Source organism: Notolepis coatsorum, assembly GCF_963971535.1.
Source record: "Notolepis coatsorum genome assembly, contig: SCAFFOLD_268, whole genome shotgun sequence".
In the NCBI taxonomy this organism is placed as follows: Eukaryota; Metazoa; Chordata; class Actinopteri; order Aulopiformes; family Paralepididae; genus Notolepis; species Notolepis coatsorum.
In genome coordinates, this window is record NW_028172854.1 from 221,691 (window position 1) to 236,690 (window position 15,000).

The 15,000-nt window shown below is 42.2% G+C and overlaps 1 protein-coding gene across 1 annotated transcript in view; it reads right to left on the reverse strand.

Annotated features, from left to right (window-relative positions):
• The window catches only part of LOC311247965 (CUB and sushi domain-containing protein 1-like), a gene marked incomplete at both ends in the record, with an annotated part of 213,058 nt that overhangs the window by 113,278 nt on the left and 84,780 nt on the right, over positions 1–15,000 (reverse strand). The window contains 1 exon segment of the mRNA XM_084338937.1: positions 14,394–14,563. Within this exon segment, the coding sequence (XP_084195063.1) occupies positions 14,394–14,563 (170 nt within the window).

Genomic DNA, 15,000 nt, shown 5'->3' on the forward strand with positions numbered 1-15,000 from the left:
GTCTGGGTCTCTTAATAATTATGTCATGATGTGCTCTGTCCTTGTGTCCCTGGCTGTATTGTGACCTGTATCCCTATCGTATGTCTATGTGCTTTTGTTGTGTTTTTATTCTAATGTTATTTATCTTGATTTTATTCTGTTTTTATTGCTAACCCTTTTTTCACACAGGATTTTAGCCTGTACCTTCTGGCAGGGGGACTGCCAATGGAAATTAGCCTTTTGGCTAAAATTGGGTGCATTTACATCTGTAAAATGTTTTATTAATGTACACTGTCCCCCCTTGAACAAATAAACTAAACCTAAACCTAAACCTAGACATGAGTGACAGCTGTGTAGGCTGCAGGTCCACAACCAAGAGACAAAAAGCTCCCACACAGGCGTGGTTTTAAAGGCGCGCGGCCGATGCTACCCCTAAAATCTGATTGGCCACCCCAGAAGCCAATCGAAGATTTCGGGGCACGTCATTGGCTTCTACTTCGCTGTGGGGCAGGTGTCTGGCCGGACATTGAAGCGGGGGAGATAGAGCAGTGAAGGGGTCCCACAGGAAGGCCCCCCCCCCCCCCCCCCCCCCACACACACAATTAAATTGCATATATTGGTCAAAACACAAGCACACTTAATTATGTAAGGGATAATGACCACAACAGTTTTCCACTGACAATTATGATTTACAACTATCACTTGAATGGAACTCCTGCCGCCGAGGACCCGCTCTGTACTGTAGGCACCCTGAGCTCCTACACTTGAATAACGTAATGGCTGGATTATACATTAACACAATGGGGACCAGCCACGTATAAATACGGGTTTCGGTGCCATGTGTTGTGGACCAGAGGCACGTATATAGCCATGGCAAGTTGTTATTGTTTTATTCCATTTTAATAACCGGATCAAGATCCCCGACCGGCTCTGCAGATCTACCCTCGTCTGTGGAATCGAAAACATGCAATACCGGCCAGATCCTCTTAGGGGCGCCATCGCTCCACTGCAGTATACCATGTGGGTGAATGGAAAATATAAACCTTCCAATGGCGTTTCATATTACCCTGATCCCGAACCAACAGCATGCACCATGAATTACGTTTTTCGAATCGCAGATTTCACCATGGAATAAGGGGATTTATCATCAAACAATGGACATATCGATCTACCAGATGCCGATCAATAACAGGGAAATGCTGGGGGTATCCCACGGGCTGACGGTAAGACCCTTTTCACCAAAATTATAGCCGGATCGGAGCCTGCTGTGTAACGCAAGCAGCCGATCGGTGAATGTGGCAGTTACACGGACACTGTTATTGGTGATCAATAATACTAAACGCCGTCCCCCGCCGCCCCCCTTTCATCCATACATGCTTTGGGAGAGCCCGGATCATATGCAGTTTGTGTTATTTATTTAGCATATATACAACGGAAATGCCGTTGAATATAACGTTAGTAGCCTTTAGCTCCATAACTAGCTTTCCAGAAAATATATGAGATGAAATCTGCGATAAAGCTTATATTCACGGCACTATAAAATGACAACCTATTGATGGATTTTTTTTTCTTTAAGCCATTTTGAAGGGACGGTTTATGAACTCAAGTGACAATGAGAATGGACAGATAGCAATACTATAAAGTATAGATATAGCTCTACAAAAAGACAAACCTTAGTCAACCATATTAGACGGGTCCCAGCGGTCGTCAAAGTGTAAATCAACAGTTTGTGGTCAACAGACAGAATGAATGTGTTGCAAATATCTATAAATTAGTATGAAAAGGTATTAGACAGTGCGCTAGTTTGTCTTGCGAGCTAACGTTGCTTGTTATCAAGCCGAACGAACAACTCCAAAGCTGTGATATGTATTGTGAACGCAGTCTGTCAGTATGTTGCTACTGCTAGGCTCATGATTACTTAACGTTAGAAGATAAGATATGATATGATATTCCTTTATTGATCCCCTTGGGGAAATTCAGGCATCATAGCAGCATGGGGGAGGGGGGAGGAGAGGTACTACAGGTAATAGTAGAAGACATAAATACAGGCAATACAATTATGGTACAGTAGAAAAGTTTAAATAGGCAGTGTAAACAATATGATTAACTCTGAATATACGCATCATCTGAGCAAGTAGGCAGTGTGATCAAAGGTGCAGATGTGGATCTGTAGCCAGTTATATCAGTTATTATTATTATTATTATTATTATTATTATTATTATTATTATTATTATTATACATTACAATAAATATGGTTACAATAAACACTAAAATCTAAATATATAGTATGAGTAGGTAAAGTATACAGTATACACAGGTGCGGTATACATAAGGTACGCTAACCGGCGTGATATATACGTCTTTCGTTATATGTTCTAGTCCGTGCAGTTTAGGTGGGATTGAGTGAACACTGGACAGCAGCTGGCAATAATGGGAAGAAACAAAGCCTTTGCCCACACAGACTTTATGGATTTACAACCATGTATTTAGCCTTAAGTCTACAGTACCTTTGTATTAACTTGTTCTGGATAACAGTGGACACTAGAAACTTCAATGGTGTGGAGTGGAGTGACAACTGGGGTGTTGGTGAGTTGGGGGACTTCAGTGGTGGGGACTGGCCGGGGTGCGTCGGGGTGCGTGCGGGAGACCGGTGTTCGGCTCTGTGGGGGGGGGGGGGGGGGGGGGGGGGGGGGGGGGGGGGGTGGTTAGGTTGAGGCTGTGTGTGCCTGCGGCTGCTGGATCCCATGGGTTCACGTTCCTGTTTTTTTTATTTTTTTTATCCACGTTTTTCTCCCCATTTTTCTATTTTTCTCCCATTCCAATTTCGTGTATCCAATTCTCCCCTCCCCCGTCTTGAACGTTGCTAGACTATGCCTCCCACTGATCGGCTGCAGTGAGGACAGAAGCCTTGCATCACGTGTCCCCTCCGGTACACGAGGAGGCAGCCTGTCGCATCTTTTCACCGCAGCAGCTCGACCTCTCAGTGGCGAGGAGTAACGCGTGGGAGGCTCACGCTGCTGCCCCCGATACTTCCTGCTTCCGTCGCACCGGCGTCACCAAGCCGACCTGTAGGAGTCGCCGTCCACAACGTCAAATCCCCACCCACCGGCTTTCCCACCCTCTCGGGGGGTTCACATGCTTTCGAGCAACACTGTACTTATTGTACTTATTTTATGCCTATTCTTATGTCTGCACTTTATGCATTGTTTTTATTCTGTCAACTGTAGGCCTATGCTAATTGTCTGCCTATGTTCACTTTGAGCTGCAATCCATGTATGAAAGGTGCTATATAAATAAAGTTATTATTATTGTTATTATTATTATTATTATTATTATTATTATTATTATTATTATTATTATTATTATTATTATTATTATTATTATTATTATTATTATTATTATTATTATTATTATTATTATTATTATTATTATTATTATTATTATTATTATTATTATTATTATTATTATTATTATTATTATTATTATTATTATTATTATTATTATTATTATTATTATTATTATTATTATTATTATTATTATTATTATTATTGTATTTGTACTATTTGTACTATTGTATTTGGTATATCACTGCTGTCAGGTTGAAACTTGTTCTGGTAGCATTAGCTAACTAATCTAACTAAGCTAACTAACTAAAATGTTTTTTTAATCTAATGTTTAGCCTAGAATGATGATGGTTCTCCGGGGAGTGTCTGCGACAGTGAATCATAATTAACACATTGACCGCCAGCAGCAGGGGGCGCTGATGATCCCCCTTCAGCGCCAGGTCTTTATTGAATGGATATAGTTTTAGACTGCGACACTTGCGAGTGCTCAAAATATATCTTATGTTATAGCTATGGGTCTAATACACCCGTCGATTGTCAGTGAGTTGCTTCCAGTCAACATGGCCAAAACAGATAGTTTTTTCATCCGTACATTTCCGTTTTATACCGTTTTGAATAGAGTATGGTTGGAACAATACGGGCTAAAGAAAGGGTAGGGAATATTGACTTTATTATAAATAATTGCATATACCTGGCACTACATGACTCCCACCCTCATCCACCTCAACTGGCTTCCAGTCAAGTCCCGCATCGACTTTAATATCCTCCTCATCCCCTACAAATCCCTACACTCCCTTGCCCCCCGGCACCTAGCTGACAATCACGAGTCCATTCAGAGGGAGTCGACTAGATTATATCTAAGTAGTAGATTCAGTATCACGATAACAGTTAAATGGGACAGATCTAATTTTGCTTGTAGGATGGTAATTTACCTATTTATTTAAAAACCACGTATGAACGATGAAACAAAGAACCACCATAATAATACAGCTAAGGCCTGAATTACTTTCAGCATATAAATTGGTATTGATGTACTATATAATTCAGATGAGTAATTTTGAGTTAATTTAGAGGAAGATAGAACCCAGGGTTTGCATAATGCATGTTTGTGTGGTGGTGGGTTGCTTAGAGCATTTGTCTATTTAATAGCATCATAAATTAGCTCAGAAAAGGGTATCCTCCCGGGCAGCGTGTCGAAGTGTCCGTGAGCAAGACACTTAACCCCTAATTGCTCCTGATGAGCAGGTTGGCACCGTGCATGGTGGCCGTCGGTGTGAATGGGTGACTGTGGGGAACAAAATTGTAAAGCGCTTTTGATAAAAGCTGCTATATAAATGCAGCCATTTACCATTTAAGAGGTATTATCCTATTTATTTGTCAATGTTAATGTTAGCCTACTTAGACAGTAGATGTTCTGGAAAATATGAGTGAGACTGACCATCAACAGTTATGTGTTGGCCTCAGGGGCGTAGCTGTAGATTCTGGGCCCCATGAAAGAATGTATTTGTAGGCCCCCAGTGAATGCGAGTGCGCGTAAGCGTGCAAGCAAAAACAAATTTGGCCATTTATTTATTGATGAAAACGCATAATATGGTTTTTACCTATACTGTACATTCGGATCAGCAGTTCGGCACCTGCACTGTTGGTGGGTGAGCCTAGTAAAGGATGTCGCATTGCGTTCATCTTCAATGAATGGACCAATGCAATAGTCTACCAAAGCCCCCCCTCTCTCTCTATGTATCTCTCACACACACACACACACACACACACACACACACACACACACACACACACACACACACACACACACACACACACACACACACACACACACACACACACACACACACACACACACACACACACACACACACACACACACACACACACACACACACACACACACACACACACACACACACACACACACACACACACACACACACACACACACACACACACACACACTTCAGAAACAAACATAGTATCAATGAGAGCATCAATAAATACACCTGTGTGATGTCTAGTAAAAAAATAAATAAAAAATGTAATCATCCTAAGCTCCCCCCCCCCCCCAGCTACGCCCCTGGTTGGCCTATTCATTTATGTTTTAGCCTATTATTAGTATACTATTAATGCATAATGTTTTATTGTATTTTTCACTGTGAAACAATAAAAGCGTATCAACAATCAAACAAAAATGTCTGTGCATTCCATAGCACAATTCGCTTGCTTGTTTAGAGCTGCAACAACTAATTCACTAATTCGCTTGGGCCAGCCGTCATACTAACTCAATTGGCAGAGTTAGTGGGTGGAAGTCGATGGGTGGTAATCTGGACGTTGTGGACAGCGACTCCTACAGGTCGGTTGGGGGACGCCTGCACAGCAGAGACAGGAAATGGCAGGGGCAGTGTGAGCCTCCCACACGTTACTCCTCGCCAATGAGAGTCCACGCTGGCAGGTGAAAAGATGTGACAGGCTGCCTCCTCATGTACCGGAGGGACACGTGATACAAGGCTTTTATCCTTCCTGCAACCGGCCAGTGGGGGGCATATGTGAGCAACGTTCAAGACAGGGGAGGGGATAATTGGCACAGTGGAATTGGGACGGGAGAAAAATTGAAAAAGAGGAGAAAAAAAAAGAAATAGTTGTTGTTTTTTTATAATGGATTAGTTGAGTTTATGTCATGCTGCACCCCCATGGTCTCTTCTTGAAGCCATCTATAGCAAAGCCTGTTAACACTTAGTTTGTATTTTATGTTTTTCTTTGTTATTATTTAAACTGTTCAACTCCTTTCAAACTGAAGACTTAAACATGGTTTTATAAAACACAAACACTCTTGATGCAAACTCCTGACATTTACATTTGCTTTTTGTTTTATGACCGCCAATTTGCAGGTTTTTTGAAAGAGCAGATTAATCAGATTAGTCGATTAAACGTTTCAATAATTGATAGATTAATCAACTATTAAAATAGTCATCAGTTGCAGCCCTATTACCATCCACCTCTCTGTTGTCCAAGTGCTCCTCCATCTTCAACAGTAGCCTGTAGTCGTGTTTGAGTTCTCAGTGTTTGTGTTATCAGTGTTTGAGTTATCAGTGTTTGAGTTCTCAGTGTTTGTGTTATCAGTGTTTGAGTTCTCAGTGTTTGAGTTATCAGTGTTTGAGTTATCAGTGTTTGAGTTCTCAGTGTTTGAGTTATCAGTGTTTGAGTTCTCAGTGTTTGAGTTCTCAGTGTTTGAGTTCTCAGTCTTTGAGTTATCAGCCCTTATCTTTTTAGGACACCTTGTGAGCTAAGAAGTGCAGTAACTGTAGTTCAGTGCTGACCTTGTCGTTGTGAATTCTAATTGGGTAAAACGGAGAGACCTAGAACTTCTAATATGAATATAGAATATTGTAGAATAGGCATGACGTCAGTTATATAGATTTATTTATTTCACACATTGAATACAACATTTCCATGATAATAATATTAACAAAGTAATTGAGCAATTACTGCAAGGTGTTCAACAGCAACCCCCCCCCCCCCCCCCCCCCCCCAATATAATCGACAATGACGATGGCCATGTGGCTTTGCACACGATGACCAAGCCCTGAGGTGTAGACTGCTATTCTGCTGGTAGCTCAGCTCAGACGGTGCCTAATTAGTTCTCAGATCAATTAATAATGATCAATTACCAGACGCCTCCTTTGTTCCATCACAAAGGCAATTTGCTGCACACCAGACCTTTAAACCCGTTTGTCTAACGTCTACCGTGGCTTTCTGCTGTCCGCCATGGCGTTTTAGGGAAACCCATCTATCGAACCGTTAGTCTTTAGGAGTGTTAGGATGTGTGGCATTTAATCCTTACTGATTAGAAATAAGACAACAGTGTTTAGCACACCCATCTCCACACTAAGCCCCTCCCACTGGGGATGTTACGACCTAAGCCTCTGTAAGAGGCAGAGAAACCCCATTTATACTGCTGATATATTTGAACCCCATTCTCATTTCCACTAGAGTCTGACTAGACCCTCATCATACTGCTACTCTACCACAATAATAGAACCCCTAGGCATCTGTGGACTCTCATTGCTTTCATTAAGCGTGTTTGAAATCCAGCAGTTATATCAAGTTGGGATGGGCAGGAAAAGGTACATTGCAACCCTTTATATCAAGCGACATTCATCAAGCTTTTATTTGGCCAGTTCTCTGTAGAGGCTGGTGGGAGCTTTGTAAATACTGTTAATACAGTGCATCTTAGACTGGGCTCAGACTTCATCAGGCCCTATAGGCGAGTCAATCTATGAAAAAAAAGCACTTAACCCAAAAAAAATTTATACAAAAGGTTTTTCGATGGATTCCGATAGTATTGGGCGTGCTAAATAACATACTAAAAGTCGACCAAAATCGACCCCCCCGAAAGCCGCCATTTCCAAGATGGCGTCCCAGATGGCGGTGGAGATATTAAAATGGCTATATCTCAAATTGAGAATATGGTGCAAAGGATTTCACTAACATACTAAAAATCTAGGAAAATACACCTTCCAGAAAGGCTTAATTTTCAAGATGGCGTCCAAAATGGCGGCAGACCAAGCTTAAAATGGCTATATATCTCAATAGAAAAAAATATATAACTATGATTTTTCACTTGATTCTGGTACCTCTAGACATGCTTGTGAACATACTAAAAATCTAGGAAAATACACCTTCCGGAAAGGCATCATTTTCAAGATGGCGTCCAAACTGTTAATGAGTACCCGACTACAGAGACACTAAAACTACAGAATGCCCTTGATTATATTCCACAATCACTCCACATTGTGTTAAAAGCTTTGTTTGTCGGTAAAGAGACAGAGCAGAAAATTGCTAGTATTGGCCACGCAATCATACAGGCAGTCCGACCACGAGCTGTCCTTGCCCCTTTGCAAATTGGCCTAGCAGTGCAAATGCACCACTTAAACCGGTCTCGGTTCATTGTAGATATGCTGAATAAGATGGGATTCTGCTCTTCCTATTCTGAACTGCAGAGGTTTGAAATGAATGCTGCAAATTGTACTGCACCAAACATGCTTGGTAAGGATATTGATGTGTTGAACACGACCGTCTTATTTGCTGCAGACAATGTAGATCATAATATTCTAACAATTGATGGGAAAGGGACATTTCATGGGATGGGCATGATAGCTGCCTTGACACCAGGACAGAAGACCGACCAAAGGATTCCGAGGTTCAGAATTAATTAACTTAATCTTGTGCAGAGGTCAAAAGTTGTGATAATAGATTATCACTTTGCCAAACACTTTTGCAGAGACACCACATTTAAAGAACTTCCAAGACTCGCAGAATGTAACAAGATGGTTGATCTGCTTTGGGAGTTATCGTTCAATTTCAAACAGCCTGCACCTGGTTGGCAGGGGATGATGCACATTATTCATAAGGGAGATGAACATCCAGGGCAGTCTTCAGTGAGATACCAATGATAGACATGTACTCCGGAGACAAAACATGCATTCTGTCAACACTGGAGTTCATTTGTGGTCTGGCATCCAAACACCACCTTGCCCCAGTAGTTACATTTGACCAACCCCTATATTGGAAAGCAGCAGAGATAATCCTAGATTCACCACAGTGCAGTCACCTCAAGTCCTTTGTCCTGCTCCTAGGAGGATTTCACACATTTATGAATTTGCTAGGAGCAATTGGTACACTGATGGACGGTACAGGACTTAAGGACATTCTAGGGGTAGTCTATGGGGAGAACTCAGTAGCCCATATGATGACAGGCAAATCAGTTCAGAGAGCATTCCGTGGCCATCTTCTGGTTGACAAATGTCTTAACCGCATGATAATATCAGAAATGGTAGATGATAGTCATGAATTTGCAGCAATGGTTGAACAGTCTGAAGCAATGTATACCTCAATAGTTAAGGGTGAAATGCCATTGGAAACAGTGTTCACATCAGAGACCCTCATTACAATAAATGAAGAGCTGGGAAAAAGGAAGATGGAACTGTGTGCTAGATCCAAAACTAGTCAGTTGTGGCTAAATTACCAACACATGTTAGAAGTTGCTAGGTCACTGATAACAGCAGATCGCACAGGTTCCTGGCTTTTGCACCTACGCGCTATTTCTGAATGCATGCCGATATTCGCTGCGGCTGGGCATTACAATTACTTGAAATCGGCACACTTTTATGTCTAAGAGATGAGTCAGCTTCACATCAACCACCCAGATGTCTTCAGACAATTTGAAAAGGGTTTTCATGTTATCCGTCGCAGCAGCCAATCATGGGCAGGCCTCAGCTCAGATCTTGTAATCGAAACAACATTGATGAGGTCATTGAAGACTACAGGAGGGATGACACATGGAAGTGGAATGACCGACAATCAGAGATCCCTTTGGACAATGTCAAAGGGCATAACATCAGAGTATAACACTGCAATGCAGGAGTTCTCAAACCAGACATAGACAACATCAGAACAGCACAAGGATTCAACAGAGGCAAGGATGAAAAGGGATGCTGCTGACCTGGAGAAGATCACTTCAAAACTTGCTATATGTTCACCTTTCTCTCCAGACTCTTCTTTAAGGAATGTTGTTACAGGTGTTGTCGCTGAGGATGGAGTGAATGTGCATGATTATGACTCTGTTGGACGCAACATCATGCACAAAATGATCGGACAGCCGGCATTCACATTTTCATTTAGTAGAAAGGATAAAGCCATAACCCTTGGACAAAAATCGTCTATCAAGGTTGCTCCTGATCGAATCATTGATTCTGCACTTCTTTTTCAATGTTTCCTTATTGTCTCCCAAACTGGAGAGCTGTCATTGGAGGAGGTTATGCATTACGAACTCAGTCCTTTCCCTCCTGCCCTCTTTGAAGCCGGAAACGTCTTCCGCAAAGCTGATAAACCACAACTAGCGCACGCGATCTGTGATCATGCAAGTGATGCAATCCTAGATTCTGTACCAGAAACGGAGCATTATGTTCTTGATGGTGGTTCACTCCTTCACCGAATACAATGGAAGCACAGACAAAGCTATGGTAAAATTGCACAGTCATATGCAGACTTCACCATCCAACATTATGGCTCAGCTACAACCATTGTGTTTGATGGCTATGAGGATGGGCCATCCATTAAAGACAACACACATCAAAGAAGAGGAAACAATATTCATCCCATTGTCAACTTCACTGCTGAGACAGAGTTCTCAGGTAAGAAGGAGGAGTTCCTGTCAAGAGATCTGAATAAACAGAAACTGATCCACATGATAAGTGATGAACTGAAAGAACGGGATTGCACTGTGGTCAATTCACTTGGAGATGCTGATGTAGACATAGTAAGGGCCGCAGTGGGATCATCTCTTCTTCACACCACGACGCTGATTGGAGAAGTACTGATCTCCTCGTCTTACTTCTTTACTATGCACAGAGAGATAGCAAGGGCCTTTATTTCAGATCAGACAAGTCGAAAGCTGATGGCAGTTTTAAAGTGTACGCCATAAACCATTTGAAAGAAGTACTCGGACAGGATGTGTGTTCTCAGTTGCTGTTCATCCATGCTGTGACTGGCTGTGACACAACTTCCCGGATCTTCGGAGTTGGCAAAAAGACAGCATTCCAAAAACTTGTAAAAGGGGATCCTGTCCTTCAGGCTTGTGCCAATGCATTCACTGTACCAAACCAGACAACAGATGTGATCGATGACCTTGGGTGCCAAGCAATGGCTGTCTTTTTTGGTGGAAAGTGCACAGATTCGCTTGCAAAAATGAGATATAACATTTTCAACAAGAAGGTTGTCTCAGCTTCATCAACGGTAACGCCTGAACGTCTACCACCAACTGAATCTGCTACCAAATTCCACTGTCGTAGAGCATACTACCAGGTCATGGTCTGGATGGGAACAGATGATGGTATAGATGCTCTAGACTGGGGCTGGAAACTGCAGGACAATAGATTTGTCCCACTCATGTCAACAATGAATGCTGCTCCAGACAGTCTCTTGAAGGTCATTCATTGTAACTGTACCACTGCCTGCAAGACACTTCGCTGCTCATGCAGAAAATATGGACTGAATGAATGAATGAATGAAAACTTTATTTAACAGATTGCAGAATGGGTACAATACAGTACGGCTCAATACATACAATTGTTAAGGGGATGCAGACCTGAGAAAGACGTTTGTCTTGTTTCCATCAGGGTCCCCCATTTTCAATTCATATAGACATTTATGACATACACAACATACATGACATTTATGGCATAGGGACATATAGGTATTTAGTACTGATACATTTGTGACATAAGCGGTATTCAAATATACAGTACTGTTACCCCTAGATCCTGACAGGGTATATACATATGATGGGGAGGGGACTGTACATTAGGAGGGGGTGGGTGGGTGGGAGGGAAATATACATACGGCGGGGAGGGAATATATACATGCGGTGGGGAGGAGACTGTCTATTAGGTGGTGGTGGACTACCTTGTACTACTGTCTGTGGACCATGTCAACTTCATGAATGTGACAATCCACATAACAAGTTTCTCCCAGAGGATCCTGAAGATGATGATGAGTAGGCCTAAAGACCACAATAAGTGGGTAATTTATTTTGTGTTCAACACCAAAGCCAGCTTTCTAGGTTGAATATAATAACCAATTTTAATTTTAGCCAAAATAAGCTACAGGCAGCCATTTTGATGATGCAAATGATGCATTCCTAGCAGATATATTTAGCTAGATATTTTGCTCGTTATTAATGTATAGAGGTGCCAGAATCAGTTTATAAATCCTCTAGAAATGTTTTCCCATTTGAGATACAGGCATTCTAAGCTCCCAGTCGTCATTTTGGACACCATTTTGAAAATTAAGCCTCTTCGGAAGGTGTATTTCCCTAAAACTTTAGTATGTTCCTAAGTATGTCTAGGGGTACTTGGGGTACCAGAATCAAATGACAAAATCATTTATATAATTTTTATATTGACATATATATAGCCATTTTAAGCCTGGCCAGCCGCAATTTTGGACGCCATCTTGAAAATGAAGCCTTTCTGGAAGGTGTATTTTCCTAGATTTTTAGTATGTTCGTGAGCATGCCCAGAGGTACCAGAATCAGTTGAGAAATCCTTTGCACCATTTTCTTAATTTGAGATATAGCCATTTTAATCGCCCCGGCGCCATCTGGGACGCCATCTTGGAAATGACGGCTTTCGGAGGGGTCGATTTTGGTCGACTTTTAGTATGTTATTTAGCACGCCCAATACTACCAGAATCCATTGAAAAACCTTTTGTATCAATTTTTTTGGGGTTAAACCATATATTGACTCGCCTACTAATACAGTGCATCTCAGACTGCATCAGGCCCTAATACAGTTAAGACACAGTGTTTTTTATCCTGCAGGGCTCTCTCCTCTAATAGGTCAGGAATAGAAGTACATAACAATGAATGTATCATTCCAGTTAGGATACCTTATGTATACTGCACCTGTGTACTGTATACTTTACTTACTCATAGTGCATATTTTGATTCTAATAAAAAATTATTCATTCATTCAGTGTTTATTGTAACCATATTTATGACCTATCAACAGTAATGACTGCCTGTACATTATTAAATGAATAGTGTTTGAGACCTATCAACAGTAACTAATGGCTGTACATTATTGTATACATAGTGTTTCAGATCTAACAGTAACTGATTCCTGTACATCATCGTATGAACAGCGTATAGTTTGAGACGTAATAACAGTAACTAATCCCTGCAAACATTTTTGAAGTATTTCAGACCTAGCAACAGTAACTATGGGATGATGTCACTAGTCCGTAGCAGACTACAGAGAGTGGCCCGTTCAGCCGAACGCACAATTTGAGGTGGGCTTCCCACTCTCCAAGACATTTACAACAAGCGGTGCATGGGCAAGGCTAAGAGAATAATCAAAGACTCCAGCCACCCAAACAACTGCCTCTTTGAACTGCTGCGGTCAGGCAAGCGATACCGGAGTCTCATGGCAAGCATAGAGAGACTCAGAAGGAGCTTCTATCCCCAGGCCATCAGGATGCTCAATGAACAATGATTGAACAATGAACAATAACAGGCCATCAACACACCCACAGCACACACACACTCACTTTAAATAAACAACACACTGTAGCACCCACTTTACCACACTTTACACTTTTACACTTTACACTTTATATTTATATTATTGGTAAGGAAATTGCACATCTCTCATTCCTTATTCCTTATTGCACCTCACCACCACAAGGTGGCACCACAAGCTAAGCTATACCTCACCATTTTTGTACCAGCTATACATACTGTATATAGAGGTATACTGAACAATTTTGTTGTTTACACTTGTTTACATACTTGACTTCTTGACTTTCTAGTTTATACTTATTATACTTATTTATACGATCTTGTTATTATCTAGCACACTCTCAGGAGCAAAACAGAAAGAAACATTTCATGCAAAGTATTCTGTATTTCTGTATGACAAATAATAAAGAAACTTGAGAAACTAGTCGGACTGCATGTGGGAGGAGACAGTGGGTCCAATCTGCACCTGAATGGAGCAGTAAAATCAAGTGTCCCCCCATCTTTTTGGTATAGTTCATACTATACCATTGCACAGAGATGAACAATTATCTTTCCAAATGGCAGCAGGTAACCATGGTAACGACTTCCAACATTTTGCAACAGGCCTTTACTATAATGAATGGTCCCTATGTGTCCATGTACTGTGTATAGCAGCCCGTGTATGTAGCCGGTGTGTGTGTGTGTGTGTGTGTGTGTGTGTGTGTGTGTGTGTGTGTGTGTGTGTGTGTGTGTGTGTGTGTGTGTGTGTGTGTGTGTGTGTGTGTGTGTGTGTGTGTGTGTGTGTGTGTGTGTGTGTGTGTGTGTGTGTGTGTGTGTGTGTGTGTGTGTGTGTGTGTGTGTGTATGTGTGTGTGTGTGTGTGTGTGTGTGTGTGTGTGTGTGTGTGTGTGTGTGTGTGTGTGTGTGTGTGTGTGTGCGTGTGCGTGTGTGTGTGTGTGTGTGTGTGTGTGTGTGTGTGTGTGTGTGTGTGTGTGTGTGTGTACCTTCAGATAGTCTCCATCTTGCAGGGCAAAGCTCTCGGCAGTGAGCCTGATTCCTTTCCCCGTCTCCGTGGCGATGCGGTAGATGCACTCGTGGTTGTTGTCGTAGTTGGAGGGGAAGTTAGGAGACAGGAGGACTCCTTCGGGCCCCACTGAGGAGGCCCCGCACTCCGCTAGAGGAGGAGAGGGGGGGTAATGCATTAAAATCACTTTTCTGTGTAAGATCTAACAAATAGGCGGCACGGTGGTGTAGTGGTTAACACTGTCACCTCACAGCTAGAAGGTTGTGGGTTCGATTCCCGCTTGGGGACCAGGTTGCTGTGTTGCCACTTACCCAGGTGGGGAATCTCCCGGGCCTTTCTGTGTGGAGTTTGCATGTTTTCCCCCCGTGCTCGCAAGGGTTTCCCCTCCCGATAAGATAAACCCAATGGAAAAACATGCACAACAGATCGCGAATGTTGTCGCGTCCTGACAGAAGACAGACAGGAGCACTTGGATTGGTCCCTGGGCGCGGCGCTTGCCGCAGCCTTTGTCTGCCCTTGGGGGAAGGACGACGGGATGGGAGGTGCAGAGAACATTCCGTCAGCGACTCAGTGCATGTCTGTGCGTG